The sequence below is a fragment of the Siphateles boraxobius genome, unplaced genomic scaffold (assembly GCF_051911475.1).
Source record: "Siphateles boraxobius isolate OS27281-9 unplaced genomic scaffold, OSU_SipBor_1 41, whole genome shotgun sequence".
NCBI classification, from domain to species: Eukaryota; Metazoa; Chordata; class Actinopteri; order Cypriniformes; family Leuciscidae; genus Siphateles; species Siphateles boraxobius.
In genome coordinates this window covers 971,969-990,753 of record NW_027509042.1, presented here as the reverse complement: position 1 = coordinate 990,753, position 18,785 = coordinate 971,969, and the positions used below count along the sequence as shown (strand labels likewise).

Here is an 18,785-nt window from a genome sequence, read left to right as displayed (position 1 = left end):
GCCATAAAAGATTTCCCATCTGAAAATCAACGTTTGTGATTTTTCACCCCAGTTTTGAGGTTTCAATGTTCATTATAGTGATGAGTGGATTTATTATATGTTGGACTATTTATTTGTTATTTGCAATGAGTTTTTCATATGCAACTAAATTGGATTTTACTCTTCTGAACTCTTCTTTAAATGTCATATTTAAGCATAAGTTACAGTAAATGCTTCTTAAGCTAAATTTATGTGGGTTTTCTATTCTATATTAATATAAAATCTGTGCAATAACAATACACCTTATAATTACTATTAAACAGATAACCTTTAAAGATGTGCTTCATTTTTGCACATTTACAATATTATAGAAAAACCTCCATAACACGATCAAATCCATAAACCGACCTTCACAAACACAATGCCCATCGAAGCCATGTTAATGTCTTTATTTTTTAATATCTACTTCATACCAATATTCAAGAATTCTCAAAGGAAAAAAATGAATGTCACAGAGTAGCTCACAAAATAAAGATTCTCTTGCACCGTTATATTTTACACATTCTGATCATGAAAAAATAAATCAACACGTTGTGTACCGTACGAAACGGGTAATTGAAGACGTCAATGTGGAGATAAAAGAAAAGAAAAGAAACAGACTCACCCTTGACTCTACATGTGGAATAAACATCAAATTATGTACATATCCTCCTGAGATTTGAGTTTTGCATGTTGATGCACACAGACCGGTTCAGTAAGGTGGATTTATGTGTGTTTATGTGGATCTGTAACAGGAAGATCAGGATTGTACAAACTGATCAAATCTGATCCCTTCAGACCAGGGTTTGTTAGCCATGTTTAACACAGCATTCTCCATCGAAACTCTGATAATATCGTCATTAGAGATGCACCGATATGAAATATCGGCCGATACCGATAACCGATAATTCTTTATATTTGAAATCCAATAACCGATATATTGGTCGATAAATGTAAATCCAAATTTGTATATATTTTTGAGAGCCTGCTTACAAAAACAAAAGTCTCATCATTAAAAAGCCATGTCCCAAACACACAATTATAATGTTCTCATTATAATTTTATGTAGCTGATATGACAGACTTGCGCTGCACATGTTTCACTTTCACTGTATTTTCCTTTTTGAAGTGATTCCAATCATATTTCAAGCAATTCAGAGCAATCATGTTGAACAGTGCACATCTGAAGCGTCTCAGCTGAAGGAAATAATACATTATTTATTTACTTTAATTTATCGACCAAATTTCCTTATCGGGCCAATAATGATAACATTACAAATTATCATATATCGGCCGATACAGATACGGTGACCGATATATCGTGCATCCCTAATTGTCATATAATAATGATAAACCTACACATGAACATGTCACAGCATTCATTGACAGCTTTGGTGAATCCATCACTCTTATATTGCTCTGATATGTAGAGAAACACACATAAACAAGCAAACAGACGTAACACTGACAACAGTTTGTGCGGGTGAAACCAATCACAGATTTGCACCAAATCAGCCAAAGATGCCAAAAACACGTCGTCCTGTCGGATAAACGCAGAAGTGTGTCTGAAAATCCTGAATTGAAGAATTTTTTTTCCGCTCTGAAGGTTTAGATCCATGTTTTTGATAGGCCTACGGTGTTTGTGTGTGTGTGCGTGTGTGCATGTGTGAGTGAGTGTGTGTGTGTTTGTGTGTGCGTGCGTGTGTGCATGTGTGAGTGTGTGTGTGTGTGTGTGTGTGTGAGAGAGAGAGATTAGTTTTCCAGCATGTGGATTCTCTGTGACGGACATCAAAACCCACCGAGGCAGAAGTGTTGAAAGTGTTGGCGGAAGTCAAGCAAGTATAATCTGTGGCGTTGCATTAATTAATTTGATGCAATAAAATGAATTAATTCATATGTACAGATCCACGCACAGAAACAAACAAGCAAACAGACGAAACGCTGACAACAGTTTGTGCGGGTGAAACCAATCACAGGAGATTTGCACCAAAAACACGTCGTCCCGTGGGACAAACTCGCAGAAGAGTGTCTGAATGTCCCGCTCCGGAGTGAAGCGGTGTGTGTGTGTGCTAGTGTGCGCTGGCGTCCGACGCGGGTGTGGACGCGCGGGAGCTTTTCTCCGGGACAGGGCTCGGGACGGGGCCGCTGTCGGGGGCTTTGGCCAGGATTCGGGCGCTGGGTTTGGGCTGGTTCTGGAGTCCCGGGGCACAGATGAGATGATGTCGTTCCCAGTCTTTATGCTGACAGAAGGAGCCGCAGTATCTCGCCGCGTTACAGCCGCTGCACGTCTCACTCGCCTTACGACCACAGTTCCAACAACACTGACACACACACACAGAGACAAGCTTAATTAATCACTGCCAGTTATGGGTATTACTACAATATTAAACATTACGGTAACACTTTTCATTATTAACTATCTTAGCTAACAAGAACTGAGAGTGAACAATACTTCTACAGCGTTTATTCATCTTAGTTCATATTTTTAACACTTACTAATACATTATTAAAATTAAACGAATTGTATTTGTTAACATTAGTTAATGCACTGTGAACTAACATGAACAAACAATGAACAGCTGGATTTTTATTAACTAACGTTAACAAAGATTAACAGATACAGTAATACATGTATTACTCATTGTTAGTTCATACATGTATTAATGTTAACTAATGAACCTTATTGTAAAGTGTTACCAACATTACAATATAAATATTAAATTCACACTGCAAAAATGCATTAAACCTCTGGTACTGTTCGCGTGTCATTTCAGTGAAATTATTGTACTACATTTTAGTATGAAAATAGTTTTTATTTAATATTTTGTATTTTTAGGGGATTTTATGGTACTAAATGATATTTATGCATCAGTTATAATCCATTTATTCACTTTTTGAGCAATTGGGTTGTTGCAAGTATGTAAGCACATGGTAGGAGTGTGTGAATATGCGTGGCTATAAATGTATGAATGTATATATGCGTGTATACATATATACATATATATGGATGTGTAAGTAAGAATTGTACATATGCATAATTATATATGTACATATAGTTTCTCTTTAAGTATGCGTGTACATATAGTTGTATAATTTGTATGCATTCTTATCAAGTACATTTTATTTAGTCATTTAATTTGATTTATTTTTCTCTTTCCTCTCGTTTATGTGTTCATACGTTTACATGTCTGACTTGTGCTTATAACATTCAGGAATGAGAGTAATTGAAGTCTTGTTTCAACATACGGTATTGCTGTTAATGGTTCCCTGTTTATGTAAAGCTTATGTTCCCGGACGCATTGCTGTATCAGCACGTGGTTCAGATGGTGATTGAGTTGAGAAAGGTTGTGTGTGGCTCTCACCTCACTGGAGTCCTCCTGCTCGTTGATGACCTGTATGGCGTCTTCTGTGGCTTTCCTCTTGGCCTCAGCGAGGGTTTTCTCCATCTTGGCTCTCTCAGTTGTGATCATGTCGAAGGCTTTCTGCTCGGCCTCGGCCACGGCTTTCTGCACCTCGTCCATCGCCTGACGCTTCACCTCGTTCACTGCCTCCTCTGCAGGACACAAACCACATGTTCATCAAGATTATGTGTGATCCAACAACACGAATGAATCAGATTATGTGTGATCTAACAACACGAATGAATCAGATTATGTGTGATCGAACAACATGGAATGAATCAGATTATGTGTGATCGAACAACACGAATGAATCAGATTATTTGTGATTTAACAACAGGAATAAATCAGATTATGTGTGATCGAAACAAAACGAATGAATCAGATTATGTGTGATCGAAACAAAATGAATGAATCAGATTATGTGTGCTCTAACAACAGGAATGAATCAGATTATGTGTGATCTAACAACACGAATGAATCAGATTATGTGTGATCGAAACAAAACGAATGAATCAGATCATGTGTGATATAACAACAGGAATGAATCAGATTATGTGTGATCTAACAACAGGAATAAATCAGATTATGTGTGATATAACAACAGGAATGAATCAGATTATGTGTGATCTAACAACAGGAATAAATCAGATCATGTGTGATATAACAACAGGAATGAATCAGATTATTTGTGATTTAACAACAGGAATAAATCAGATTATGTGTGATCGAAACAAAACGAATGAATCAGATTATGTGTGATCGAAACAAAATGAATGAATCAGATTATGTGTGATCTAACAACAGGAATGAATCAGATTATGTGTGATATAACAACAGGAATGAATCAGATTATGTGTGATCCAACAACACGAATGAATCAGATTATGTGTGATCTAACAACACGAATGAATCAGATTATGTGTGATCTAACAACACGAATGAATCAGATTATGTGTGATCGAACAACAGGAATGAATCAGATTATGTGTGATCGAACAACACAAATGAATCAGATAATGTGTATTCTAACAACACGAATGAATCATATTATGTATGATCGAACAACACGAATGAATCAGATTATTTGTGATTTAACAACAGGAATAAATCAGATTATGTGTGATCGAAACAAAACGAATGAATTGGATAATGTGTGATCTAAACAAAATGAATGAATCAGATTATGTGTGATCTAACAACAGGAATGAATCAGATTATGTGTGATCGAAACAAAACGAATGAATCAGATTATGTGTGATCTAACAACACAAATGAATCAGATTATGTGTGATCTAAAAACACGAATGAATCAGATTATGTGTGATCGAAACAAAACGAATGAATCAGATTATGTGTGATCTAACAACACAAATGAATCAGATTATGTGTGATCTAAAAACACGAATGAATCAGATTATGTGTGATCGAACAACAGGAATGAATCAGATTATGTGTGATCTAACAACACGAATGAATCAGATTATGTGTGATCGAACAACACGAATGAATCAGATTATGTGTGAATTAACAACACGAATGAATCAGATTATGTGTGATCTAACAACACGAATGAATCAGATTATGTGTGATCTAACAACAGGAATGAATCAGATTATGTGTGATCGAAACAAAACGAATGAATCAGATTATGTGTGATCTAACAACACGAATGAATCAGATTATGTGTGATCTAACAACAGGAATGAATCAGATTATGTGTGATCGAAACAAAACGAATGAATCAGATTATGTGTGATCTAACAACACGAATGAATCAGATTATGTGTGATATAACAACAGGAATGAATCAGATTATGTGTGATCCAACAACACGAATGAATCAGATTATGTGTGATCTAACAACACGAATGAATCAGATTATGTGTGATCTAACAACACGAATGAATCAGATTATGTGTGATCGAACAACAGGAATGAATCAGATTATGTGTGATCGAACAACACAAATGAATCAGATAATGTGTATTCTAACAACACGAATGAATCATATTATGTATGATCGAACAACACGAATGAATCAGATTATTTGTGATTTAACAACAGGAATAAATCAGATTATGTGTGATCGAAACAAAACGAATGAATTGGATAATGTGTGATCGAAACAAAATGAATGAATCAGATTATGTGTGATCTAACAACAGGAATGAATCAGATTATGTGTGATCGAAACAAAACGAATGAATCAGATTATGTGTGATCTAACAACACAAATGAATCAGATTATGTGTGATCTAAAAACACGAATGAATCAGATTATGTGTGATCGAACAACAGGAATGAATCAGATTATGTGTGATCTAACAACACGAATGAATCAGATTATGTGTGATCGAAACAAAACGAATGAATCAGATTATGTGTGATCGAACAACACGAATGAATCAGATTATGTGTGAATTAACAACACGAATGAATCAGATTATGTGTGATCTAACAACACGAATGAATCAGATTATGTGTGAATTAACAACACGAATGAATCAGATTATTTGTGATCTAACAACACGAATGAATCAGATTATGTGTGAATTAACAACAAGAATGAATCAGATTATCTCTGATCTAACAACACGAATGAATCAGATTATGTGTGAATTAACAACACGAATGAATCAGATTATGTGTGATCTAACAACACGAATGAATCAGATTATGTGTGAAATAACAACACGAATGAATCAGATTATGTGTGATCTAACAACACGAATGAATCAGATTATGTGTGAATTAACAACACGAATGAATCAGATTATGTGTGATCTAACAACATGAATGAATCAGATTATGTGTGATCGAACAACAGGAATGAATCAGATTATGTGTGATCGAACAACAGGAATGAATCAGATTATGTGTGATCGAAACAAAACGAATGAATCAGACTATGTGTCATCTAACAACACGAATGAATCAGATTATGTGTGAATTAACAACACGAATGAATCAGATTATGTGTGATCTAACAACACGAATGAATCAGATTATGTGTGAATTAACAACACGAATGAATCAGATTATGTGTGATCCAACAACACGAAAGAATCAGATTATGTGTGATCTAACAACACGAATGAATCAGATTATGTGTGAATTAACAAAACGAATGAATCAGATTATGTGTGATCGAACAACACGAATGAATCAGATTATGTGTGATCTAACAACACGAATGAATCAGATTATGTGTGATCTAACAACACGAATGAATCAGATTATGTGTGATCTAACAACACGAAACATCATATAAATAGCATAAAAGCTTCACATATACCCCTTTTCCACCAAAGCATTTTGAGAGCCGGTTCGGAGCCGGTGCCTACTCGCGAACCAGTTCTTTGTGTTTCGACAGCCAAAGAACCAGTTCTCGGCCAGGAAAACTGGTTCCAAAGCGGCACCAACTCTCTGCTGGACTAGAACAGTTCTTTTACCACGTCATGCTTACGTAGGGGGTTGGGGGCGGGTTTAGATGTGTTCTTAACATCTTCTTCTGACCCCAATATAGGATCGCAAAGCCAGGAGAAACATTTGCAGAAAGACGATGTAGTCCGCCATTGTAATTGTTATGCTTGAAGTTGGCGCAAGCGTTTCTAGCTAAGACGTATGGCGACGTACACAGTGATGTAACGACGTCGTTCGCTGGGCTCTCTAGTCAGTGGAAAAACAAACAGGTTCTGAGAAGGTTTGCAAGTTGAACCAACTCCGAACCAACTTTGAACCAGCACCAGTTCCAAACCAGTTCTTTTTTGGTGGAAAATGGGTAAATGAGACGTAGTGCGTTTTGCTTTACTATATTTCAACTCAAGTAGTAACTCAATATAATTTTTCATATCTATTTGAAATAACAAAAAGTTTTATATGAGAACTGAACTTAGCTGGACGATGACATCACTGTTTTCTCCAGAGCGGCTATATATATATATATAAATGAACTAAATTAATAACCTTTTTACAACAGAAATGAACCATCACTGAACTTAATTAAGCTGGACTATGATGCTATTTTCTTCTGGAAACAAACTTTGTTGCACTATTTTCCTGTTATCTCTGTAAAGCTGCTTTGAAACAATCTGTATTGTAACAAACACTAAATAAATAAAGGTGATTTGACTTAATATTCAGTAATATAATTGATTTCACTGCACTGACACTATCATTTGAGAACAAAACTTTAAACGGAATTGAGGTGAATCATGAGAATTTGAATTCATCTCATATTTGCATTGTTTCATTGTGTTTTCTTGTAATAAAACAATATAAATATTGAACAAAGAACTTGTTTCGTTTCTGAAAGTGATTACTGAAAAACAAGACAGGTGGTAGGGGAGAAAACAGGTTTCCCAGGGTGCATCTGGGTTTCCGCCCTTACCGGCTTTCCTCCATATCTCATCCGGCACGAAGCCAGAGCCGGAGCGCAGGGGAAGATCCCTATGAGAGTCTGCGTGAGAGAAACAAACACACATTACCATCAGAAGCAGTGAGAGGACGGACGCTTCATCACAGATGGCGTTCAGGAGCGCAGCGTTTCAGACAACATTCCCTTAGATTGGACTCAAATACACAACAGCTGCTTTATCAGCAGGCTCACACACACACAAAATACACTCGTTTAGAGACGCACACACACAGGTATGTTCTGCTATACTTGTGAGGACATTCCATAGGCGTAATGGTTTTTATACTGTACAAACTGTATATTCTATTCTCCTACACTAACCCGACCCCTAAACCTACCTATCACACACACACACATACACACACACACACACACTAACCCGACCCCTAAACCTACCTATCACACACACACACACACACACACACACACACACACACACACACACACACACACACACACACACACACACACACACACACACACACACACACTAACCCTTCCCCTAAACCTACCCATCACACACATACATACATACACACACACACACACTAACCCTTCCCCTAAACCTACACACACACACACACACACACTAACCCTTCCCCTAAACCTACCCATCACACACCCACACACACACCCACACCCACACCCACACACACTAACCAGATCCCTAAACCTATCCATCACAGAAAACTTTTTAAAAAAACACTGTTTGTTTTTAAAGCCATTTGAAATACTAGGCCTCAGGAAATGTCTTCATAAATCACGTTCACGTTGTAATACCAGTGTAATACCCATGTCATTATACAAATTCCTGTCCTCATAATTCACAAAAACTAGGTGATGTTATTACTGTAGTTCACCAGCACCTCCACTAGGGGGAAGCGATTGAACTCTGCAAAATTAGCTTAAATTTAAATGCGTCTCTGGCTGTGCTTTGAAAGGTCAGCGACAAAAAGGGGCCAAAGTTCAAACAGTTCGAGCTCTAAATGCTTCTGAACACTAAACGACTCACCTGTGTTGATTCCCTCTGATGACAGAGGACTGTGTGTTTTGGTGAAAGGGACGTTCCCTGATGTCGTCCCGTTCTTGCGTACGTCGTCGAGTGGGTCTGAGTGTCTCCTCCAGTAATTGAGTTCCTCGCGATCCGACTCCTGACAGCGCCGCAGAACGCTCACCGAACGACGAGTTTTCTCCACCATGTCCACAATGCAATTCAGCACCTTCAACCAGACAGACGACAGAGACATTTAGTACATGAGGTTTATATATATACAGTAGTATACAAGACATTTAGTACATATACAGTCGTCAACATTTCAAGTGGATCAAAAAAGTTCATCAAAGTTGTCCAAAGACAAGAATGGCTATTATTCAAAATTCATGTATAACTTTGATGAAAGGTTTTGATCCATTTCAAATGTTGCCTACCGTATATATGTATTTATATATATAATGATTATCATTTTATTTTACCTGGGTGAATCTCACAAATGAAGGCATGGACTATAAAGATTTAACACATTTAAGACTGCAATTATTGCATGTTGGATGTTTTGTTTTTGAGTTTGTTTCTAATTCTCATTCTCATGATTCTGATTAAATTCTCAGTACCGTCATATTAAATCATAATATATTTAAAGTCATTACAACAAATACTATCATGATGTATAAATACTTAAGTTTAAATTAAATAAATCTTTGCATTAAAGTATTGAGAATGAGATTGTATTACAATAATGAGTTTCATTGGAGAATGTTCTTAATTTTCTAATTATTTTTCAATGTAAAAACAGTAAAACAGTCTTGTTTTCTTAAAGCAAATCAGTGTTTTTACTAACTAAAATTATTCAAACATTTTCATTGATTGAACCTGAAACATGAAACACATTTAATTACTAAAACTAAAATATAAATTAATTACAGCTAAATAGAATTATTAAAACAAAAACTAATTAAAATTACAAAAGCTTAAACTAGATCTGAACACTGAAAATAAAACAAATATAAAAGCTTAAAAATGTTAATAAATACCATAATAGAACATAGATGATAATAACATAACTCACAAAAAAATGCAATTTCTTATTTTATTCTTGATTTTCAAGTGAAATACAAAGCAGCCCCACTTTTGACAGGTTTTGTGAGATTCACCATCTAATACCACTACTTTACCATGGTGTCAGCACAGTACTTTTCTTTGTAAGAATTATTAATAAATGCAATCTCACATGATCCAGATGTCTCCATTCTTCCGCCCACTCTCTCTCCGTCAGTCTGTGGTCTACAGGTTCCTCGCGGTAGCCTCCGTTACTGCCTGCACATGATGACAGAAACACATCAGACATACACTATAGTTTAAAACCCTCATCCTTCCCTCGCGGGTCAAAATTACCCGAAGCCCTAAAATTATACTTCATTTTTTCTTGATGTCCGGAAAGCTTATTTTATTTCATTTTGATAATATGTTTTCTATTTCTTAATGCAATTTTTTGGAAGATTTAATGCTATTTTTTATTTTATTTACCTTTAAATTACTAGATTTGATCAATATATAATAAATAGTTATTAGTAATTTAAGTACATTCCTCACATTCTTTCATATTCATTCAAAATAACGCAAAATTTCATGCAGAAACCTTTTAATTCAGCTCAAAATATTTTTCATTGGTTGTCTTTGCTGACCTCTTGTATAAAAATAATAATTTAAGATGATATTTCATAACTCTTGCCACTAGATTGCCTTATAGCTCTATATGGAGCAAATGAGCTGTTTCCGCAGGGTCCTAAAGTCAGTTTCACTTCACTATGCATTCACATGTAGACATGCATTCACATGTAAAGTTTTAGGATTTTTTGTTAGAATTTTGAGCATTTTTAGATTTTTCTATGTGTACTGAAGCATCCCTCGCATTAAATTCATTCCTATGGGGGTAAAATTGACCCGTGAGGGAAGGATTTGTTACTTTTTTAAATTTCAACCACAAAACTCGAATCCATTAAAAAAAAATTGTGTGTGTATTTGTGGTTCAAGTGCGACAAAAGTCCTGGGGTCCTCCGATGAACATCCACTTCTTCAAAAATGATTTGCAGGTCAATGAGTCAGTACCTGGCAGTCGAGGCCTGTCCTTCAGCTCCCTCAGCTCCAGGATTCGGTGAGGCTCTCGGTACAGCTGAGGTGTGCTGATGTCATCCAGCGCGTAGTGTTGCAGAGGCGGCGGAGTTGGGTGGATCTGGGCGGGGAGATGGAGCGGGTGGGCGGGGCTATGTCTGGGGGCGGGGCTAATGGTGCAGATCCGTTTGGCAGTAGGTTCAAGGGAGGCGGGAGGCCGATCGTGAAAACCATTCTCTTTACTTCTGGTGAAAATAATAAGAACACTTAGAAAAGCACCATGGTTTTTGGACCTTTACAATGACATTACCAGGGTGTTTTGTTGAAGTGCCTTGCAGTAAATACTATGGTATATGAATATTGTAACCAATCAGTTCCATCATGTTAAATATCAAAGCACGACGAGAAATACTCAGAAATTGCTATTTAATTTCACTAATAATTTTAAAGAAACGGCAAGTAACAAATTGAATTAAATGTACAATTTTGAAGTTGAAAGACTTAAATAATATTTTCTTGAAAAACATGCTATAAAAAAAATGTTTAGGTCATACTATGTTTTTTGGATATTGTACCATGGAAATGTTCACACTTTCTCATGAACCATGGCACTAAAATTGTTTTTTTTTTTCATAGTACCATGGAAATACCACTATTTGTTTTTTGGATCATATTTTTTATCACTAATATCATGGTATGTTTTGAGGTACCTTCCATCATGGCATGTGATAACCATATATATTAAACTATAATGTTATCTTAATGCCATAACTTATCTTAATACCATAACTTAAATGATTTTTCAAAGTTGTAAATAAAGCAAAGACTAAGTTTTCCAGAAAATACTATTTCATTCCTTTTACTAAAAATGCAATGTCTTGCCATTAATTGTGAAATTTACTAGCAATTTCGGAGCGAAAATTGTTTCTACGCCAAATTATTTTTGGTCATACCATGATTTTTTGGACATTGTACCATGGAAATACCAGTTTTTTTTTTCTTTTGGACTTAATACAGTAATTCCACATTTTCTTATGCACCATGGCATAAAATGTTTTCTGTTCATGGTGCCATGGAAATACCATATTTTTTGTTCTTGTCACAGCAATCTCATGTTATTGCAATACTATGTAAAAATCATGGCATGTGAATATATAGAAGTATAGTAGTATCTGGTACCATAACTACTCATGTAGTTCTGCCATGGCTCTTTATTTTTAGGTGTGATTTATTATATCATGGTATTTTTGAGATACCTTGCAGTACTATGTAAACATCATGGCATGTGAATAAACATATACTGTATATTAATATATAGTAGTATCTGGTACCATAACAACTAGGGGTGTAACAATATATCATGTCACAATATATCACAATACAAAAATGCAATAATTTTTATCGTGTTATTTTTAGCTCTTTATTTTCAGGTGTTATTTCTCAGAGCATGTTTGCGTGCGCTCATACCGGTTAGGACTGTGTCGTCTGCTGTTGCAATTTCTGAGCAAATATTGTTTCTACACAAAATATTATTTTATTTTTTAACAGTGAGTGCACTTAAAATAAAAATAGTATCTGGTACCAAAACTACTAATGTAGTTCTGCCATGGCTCTTTATTTTTAGGTGTTATTTCTCAGAGCATGTTTGCGTGCGCTCATACCGGTTAGGACTGTGTCGTTTGCTGCTGTCGTTGGGGTCAAGCAGGAGTTCAGAGGAGTCGGCTGGAGACGGGGTGCTGGTGCTGAGCAGGAGGTGTTCGTGTTGGGACAGATACTGTGCTGGAGTCTGTTTGGCAGCCCGAGCGCAGTGAAGAAGCTCTCTCTGCAGTAAAGGCAGGTTGGCCTGCGTGAAGAACACACTGCGTTCAGATTACGGTAAATCTGGCTGCATAACAAGCATCAACTAAATGGAAACATGCAAGTAATCAAACCCAGCAAGCAATTTTGCGTTTAAAAGACATCTAATAGCTGTCCAAACACAGCCCAGACGACTAGGAAAATTGAATAGACATCTAACCACCTAAGAATAGACTAGTCATCTAAAATATGAACATTTCAAAGAAATTAAACCAAACCATCACTGTTGACTTTGCTTACATGATGGAATATCATTCATCTCGCTAGTTATTTTGGCAAAAACAACATGTAACCAAATTCGAGGTTATTTTGGCTAGAAGTGGGTTACTCACAGTCGGACTACATCGGGTCAATAGTTAACCGAGACGGTGAAATGACGGCTATTGCTTGCTGGGAACCCACTTTGGAAGCATTTTCTTAAGTGGTCTAAACTAATCAATTAGCACCACATTTTTTGCATTTTTCCTGATAAGAGTGGAGATAAAGGTCAAAAAGATTTCTTCCCGGACAGACTCAGAGGAGCCGCGATGTGCATGAAAACTCCTGAGCCCGAGGCGTCTGGTCAGCGTCACTGCATGTTCTGCTCGCTATTAAAGCTCCAGACTGCAATTTTCACCAACATCTCGTCAAAATAGTCCATAAATCTTTCATGTGAAAACACTTCAGCCACAGGAGGATGAGAAACAATCGCCCAGATGAAACAAAACAGACCCAGCGCTCCGTTTCTTATATGAGCATGTGAGATTGATTACTAATGTGAACATATGAAGAATATCAGAACCATCTGGCAAACACAAGGGGAAAATACTCTCTCAAGTAAACCCTTTCAAAAGAAAAGCATAAATTAATTTACACATCTTTCTCTCTGTAAAGACCGGGACACACCAAGACAACGTCAAAGAACTAGCAAAGACTACAGGCGACTGTCAATTAGCATATGTGTGTAAGAAAACGACAATCAGCAGGTATCAATAGTCTATATTCGTCATTCAAAAAGGGAAGCCAAGGAAGTTTCCGAAATAAGTAGGTAGTTATTTTGAATAAGATTCTCTCTGAGAACAATTATTAATTATGGAGTTCCTCAGGGCTCTGTATTAGGCCCCCTTTTGTTCCTCTTATACATAAATACTGTCAAAGATGCCGCCCGACTAGTGCTGACGTGTGAAACACACCGAAAGTCAAATTCATTTGAACAAATTTGATCATTTCAATAAACCACTTCAACAAAAATTATTCACACACAGCATTTTATGCGCTTTCATCATTAAATAAAACATGGATAAATGCGGCTAGTATCACTGTGCTTTGTATTAAATTATATAAATGATTCTGATTTTAGTTATATTGGTCATATTTACTAATGATGATGCCATCACAATCACAAAATAATTTAGTACTGGTGATAACCATAACAATTCTGTGTTCATGGAGTACATTAAACATGATACCCGAAGAAAAGGGTCTGGAATGCTTTCAAATGTTTCCTAAAAGAGATCAAGAATATCTAGTTTTTATTACGAAAACGACAAACATCTCTGTTCATGATTAACTTTACCCTCCTCTCACATATGCTGCCTGTCATTCATGTTCTCTTGTTTTGCGCCAGCAAATATTCCCGGACAACTGTGTTAACCGCTGCCGAGCTCCATATGTTACCCAGGCCCCGTAAAAACAACCTGCAACGGTTTATAGTCGTGTTTCACACTTCCGAACGGCTGGAATTCACGGAAGTCTCCGTTGGCTCCATAAATCACCAAAGGAAATATTAGATGTCTTCCACTTTCTCTGTTCAGCATCCCTCTCATGCATGGCACTTTAAAATCCCTGAATTCAAGCAGCTTCACATGTTTTATCCTTCCAGGGATTCACTAATATCTCCAACACTGCTGTTGAGTGTTTTATTGGCTTTTATGGTGTTTTAATGTCTTTTCTGAGGGAACGCTCTCTGAACATTCCAGCAAGGTTCTCTCAAAGTTCTTCCGGTAACGTTAATTGAACGTTCGTTTTCAGGGAAGTTATCTAGTCTCTAAAATATTTAAAACGTAAAAATATTAGACATCATTCATGGAATCTAACATCTATTTAAATGTTACAACCTGTTTCGGAATGTTCAGAGAAGATTCCAAAGTAACATTCCCACGTTTGCAAAATAATAAAATGGAACTTTTGCATAGCTTGGTATTTGAAATATTTAAAAAACAGGACATTTTGAACATTAAGAATAACGTTTTTATAACTTAATGTGAGGCTGGGATACGACACAAGAGCGAGTAAATGACAATTTATTCCTTTTTTGCCCATTTACCTTTAAGAATGGTATGACGAAGGGCCTTAAGGGGAAGTTTGTGGCTTCTTGCAGTCTGGAGTGAAACTCTTCAATGGTGACGGTGGAATTCTATGGGAAAAAAAGACATCGCTAGTAAATCCGCTCCACATACGACCATAGACAGTAAAAGAAATGGACACAGCGACCCCCTTGCTTTCAACGGAGAAAACCGATTAGAGTACTCACTTCCTGATGGCTGAGCGACTGCGCAGGATCAAACTGAGCGTGACGACAGTCTGACAGTTGTAAAACTTCTAGTAGCTGTGCCAAACAAATCTGAATCACCTTATTCTTCAAAAATGTTGTTGAAATATTTTGTTCCGTTGCTTTTATGGACTCTCTATCTATGGGCTTCTCCCTTGACTTTATGCCTCTATGTCCCCCGATTGCCTCATAGTCAGTAAAAGATTGCCTGCGAGCTTCTCCTCCTGTCTATACGGTAATTTCTCTACTGTGCGACAGAGAGACGCGTGGTTATGACACAATCGTAAGCCTATTTTTACAAAAACGGCTTCTACGGGGCCATAACGTAAGATACAAAGTAATGGAGCCTTTTATACATTGTCGTGTTTCTTTAGAAATAAATAATGGACAAATGAAGTCTTTGGACACCTCAGATGTAAAGTTATTCACTGTCAAAGTGACGCCAAAATGAATGGGAGTCAATGGAATGCTAACAGCAGGTGAAGTTCTGCTACAATGGCGGCTTCAGTTTCCGGCTGATGGATTACCCCCTTGCATACGACCGAACCATATATTATGTATGTAATAGACATACCACTAAAGCGAGCACCAGGTTTCGGACGCTCTCCCCGATCTCGGGCGAGATGTCGTTGCCGAACTGCTGTAGAGTGGTGAGGAAGCGCTTCAGTTTGCTCAGCTGGCGCGCGCCGCATGTCGCTGGAAGCTGCTGATTGGCCAGTGAAGAGGAAGATGATGACGACGGGCCGTTGCTGTAGCGCTGAGGCGGAGAAGGGACGGCGTTGAGCATCGGTGGGGAATGATTGATCCCATTGGTCACTGCATAAACAGAGAATGTGGTTAGACTTGTGATAATCATAGCAATGTTAGGAATGACCTGAAAACACATTATTTTAGTATTATATAGTTGTTTTATATTTATAGTTATTCTTATAATTATTTAATTTTATTATTAGTTTTATTAAGGTATTATTATTATTATTAGTTTTAATTTTAGTTTAAGGTTGAAGTTTTTTTTTTGTATTTGTTTATTTCCAGGTAGTCATTTTAGTGCTTAAATTTAAACATATTTCAGATAGATTTTCATTAAATTTCTGATTTTTAGTTTAATGTTAAATTTTTCCATATCATAATTCTATTTTATTTTAGCTTTATTTCAATTTAACAAACATTTTTAATGTTTGTTAATGATAATAACCCTGTTTTTCACTACATAAACTTTCCTACAAGCTCAAAAGAATTTGTAAAGTGTTGTGTTTATAGCTGCAATATGTCAAGCCACAGTTTTACTGGTTAACTATCATAATAATCATAAATAAAGACTCTTTTTGCTCTTTTCTTTACCCTGCTGTTAGTTGCTCCTGTAGGGTAAATTGCTTTTCCCTCATTTTAAGTTGTTTTGTATAAAAAAGCATGCTAAATAATTAAATGTAAATGGTCTGCTATGCACTCAAAGTATGTACTTCGCTGGTGACAGGGAATGTTTTGAGTATGTACTACGAGTATTGAGAAATCCTATCACACATACACAACGGTCACATGCTGTTTGTGTGAATATGGACTAAATTGCATTGAAATTCTTTTTTGTTTTATATTTTAATATACATTTAATAACAACAGCTTCAGTCTCCGATTCATCAGCTTTTAATAAACTTTGAGTAGACTCGCCAAAAAATGAATCTCCTTTATCATTAGGAGTGAATACTTCTCAGAATATACTATATACAGTATCTATATACCTACTAACAATAGTACATGGAACAAATGCATGATTCCACAATTGAAATCTCAAACAACTAGTATGCCACATTGCTGTCACATGACTTAGTCTGTAATCGCTTCTGGTTTATTCATCACTCTGGAAATGAAAAGTCAAATGCACACTGCAATACTGCATACTGCAAATTTTGACGTGCAATATGTTTTTCGGGAATTCCATGCATGCAAAAAATTAAAATATTGTGAAAATGGTAGTATGTCATCATATGGAACACACTAATGGCAATGAGAGCATGCATGTTTGAGTGAGACCCACGTGCTGTGGTGGAGAACGCTGCCGGACGAGGTCCGCTGGGATTGATGGAGGGAAGAGGAGGCATGACGGAGACGGTTGGTCTGGAATGAGTCTTTCCATCCACTGGGGATCCGGGCATGGCAGGAACGTTCTTCTCTGCACTGTCTGAAAACCAGAGCCAGAGACAATGAGCTGGACATTGACACATCACTTATTTTCTTTGTAATCATTAAGCTTTCTGTCGAAATTTCCATTCAAACCCAATAACATCTCTGATCTCATTCGGTCAGACATAAAATCACAGAAACAACTCTCATTTCGTAACCGTTTACATCTTGCCACAAGTGCATCGTTTATACAATCATTAACACATGCACAAATGCAAACGAATGAATTTGGATATTCCTAGGCAAACAAATGTAGACAATGTGTCTCATGCATTGATATGCAATTGATGCATTGATATGCAATTCATGTTTAAAGAGACCTCGACAATCCAATTGAGCCCAAACTTCTAAAAGTGGCATAGATTTCTATTCTTAACCCTCACACCCTTCCTAAACCCATCATCTCCTTTCTGGTGCACACCAGATGTTTTCTGCCCTTGTTTAAGAACCGTGGAGTCCCGACAGCTGAAGTGCAAATGAACCAGGTTTTGTCCTCGGGAAAGAAAGGGTGATCATTGAATGGAGGATCGGGCCATTTCACGCTTGCTAACTAGGCTTCACAAAAGCCGTCAAGGGCTAAACGCATACTTTCTGCTTTTCAATGGACCACCAGGCCCAAAAGTCGTAGATCAGAGGTGCTGTTGTTCTGAAGGAGCCGTGAGAGAAGCTATCGGCCTCATTTTGAGTATATCAGACCGCTGAAAGCGCTATTACAAAGGCGGCTAATAGACCCACACAGATCGAGTTGTCAAAGGTCATGAAACGCTTCTTACCAGACGACTTTTCATAGACGGGGCTTCTCTGGGTGAAAAGCGTGTTTTGTTTAATGTTTATTCATGGGAAACTAATGCAGTGAATGCGTTTCTCCGTGAGGGATTACGCCGTATAGTTTTTAAATGGGCCTCTCCACTTAACAATGAAAAGTAAGGCGGTTTTTAATGGGATTGTTATAGCGCTTCATTTGTACGTTTCATTGCAGTCATGATAAACAGACGACATATTGAACGAGTCCGACACATAGCAGAAGAGTAGAGCAAAGTCTGTGCCCAATCTCACTGAAATCCTTTAAAATGTTGTGTCTATGCCATTATGTTGATTGCGTCATTGTTTATATACTTATACTACTGTAAAATATACATTTACAAATATACATTACTCTATTTGTTTAAGTTGTGTAGTGCATTAAATTTTTAAAAAAATGAAACCACTAAAAAATATATAAAATAAAAATAAAACAAACATTTCTGCACGGAAATGGAAACAAAACAATTATATT

General features: G+C 36.7%; 1 protein-coding gene across 7 annotated transcripts in view; it reads right to left on the bottom strand.

Moving 5' to 3' along the window:
• Window positions 1–413: 413 nt before the first annotated feature.
• cbfa2t2 (CBFA2/RUNX1 partner transcriptional co-repressor 2) overlaps window positions 414–18,785 on the bottom strand; it is a 40,450-nt gene continuing 22,078 nt past the window's right edge. For 4 of the 7 annotated variants that reach the window (XM_077197662.1, XM_077197664.1, XM_077197668.1 and 1 more), the window contains exons 2-11: window positions 17,364–17,507; window positions 15,906–16,147; window positions 15,107–15,196; window positions 12,606–12,787; window positions 10,942–11,189; window positions 10,064–10,149; window positions 8,848–9,055; window positions 7,809–7,877; window positions 3,380–3,570; window positions 414–2,338 (exon numbers count right to left, since the gene is read on the bottom strand). In XM_077197662.1, coding sequence (XP_077053777.1) covers window positions 2,087–2,338; window positions 3,380–3,570; window positions 7,809–7,877; window positions 8,848–9,055; window positions 10,064–10,149; window positions 10,942–11,189; window positions 12,606–12,787; window positions 15,107–15,196; window positions 15,906–16,147; window positions 17,364–17,507 — 1,712 coding nt within the window. In that variant the 3' untranslated portion in view covers window positions 414–2,086. The remainder of the gene's footprint in view (window positions 2,339–3,379; window positions 3,571–7,808; window positions 7,878–8,847; window positions 9,056–10,063; window positions 10,150–10,941; window positions 11,190–12,605; window positions 12,788–15,106; window positions 15,197–15,905; window positions 16,148–17,363; window positions 17,508–18,785) is intronic. The other 3 variants (XM_077197663.1, XM_077197666.1, XM_077197667.1) reach the window with 1 other exon arrangement.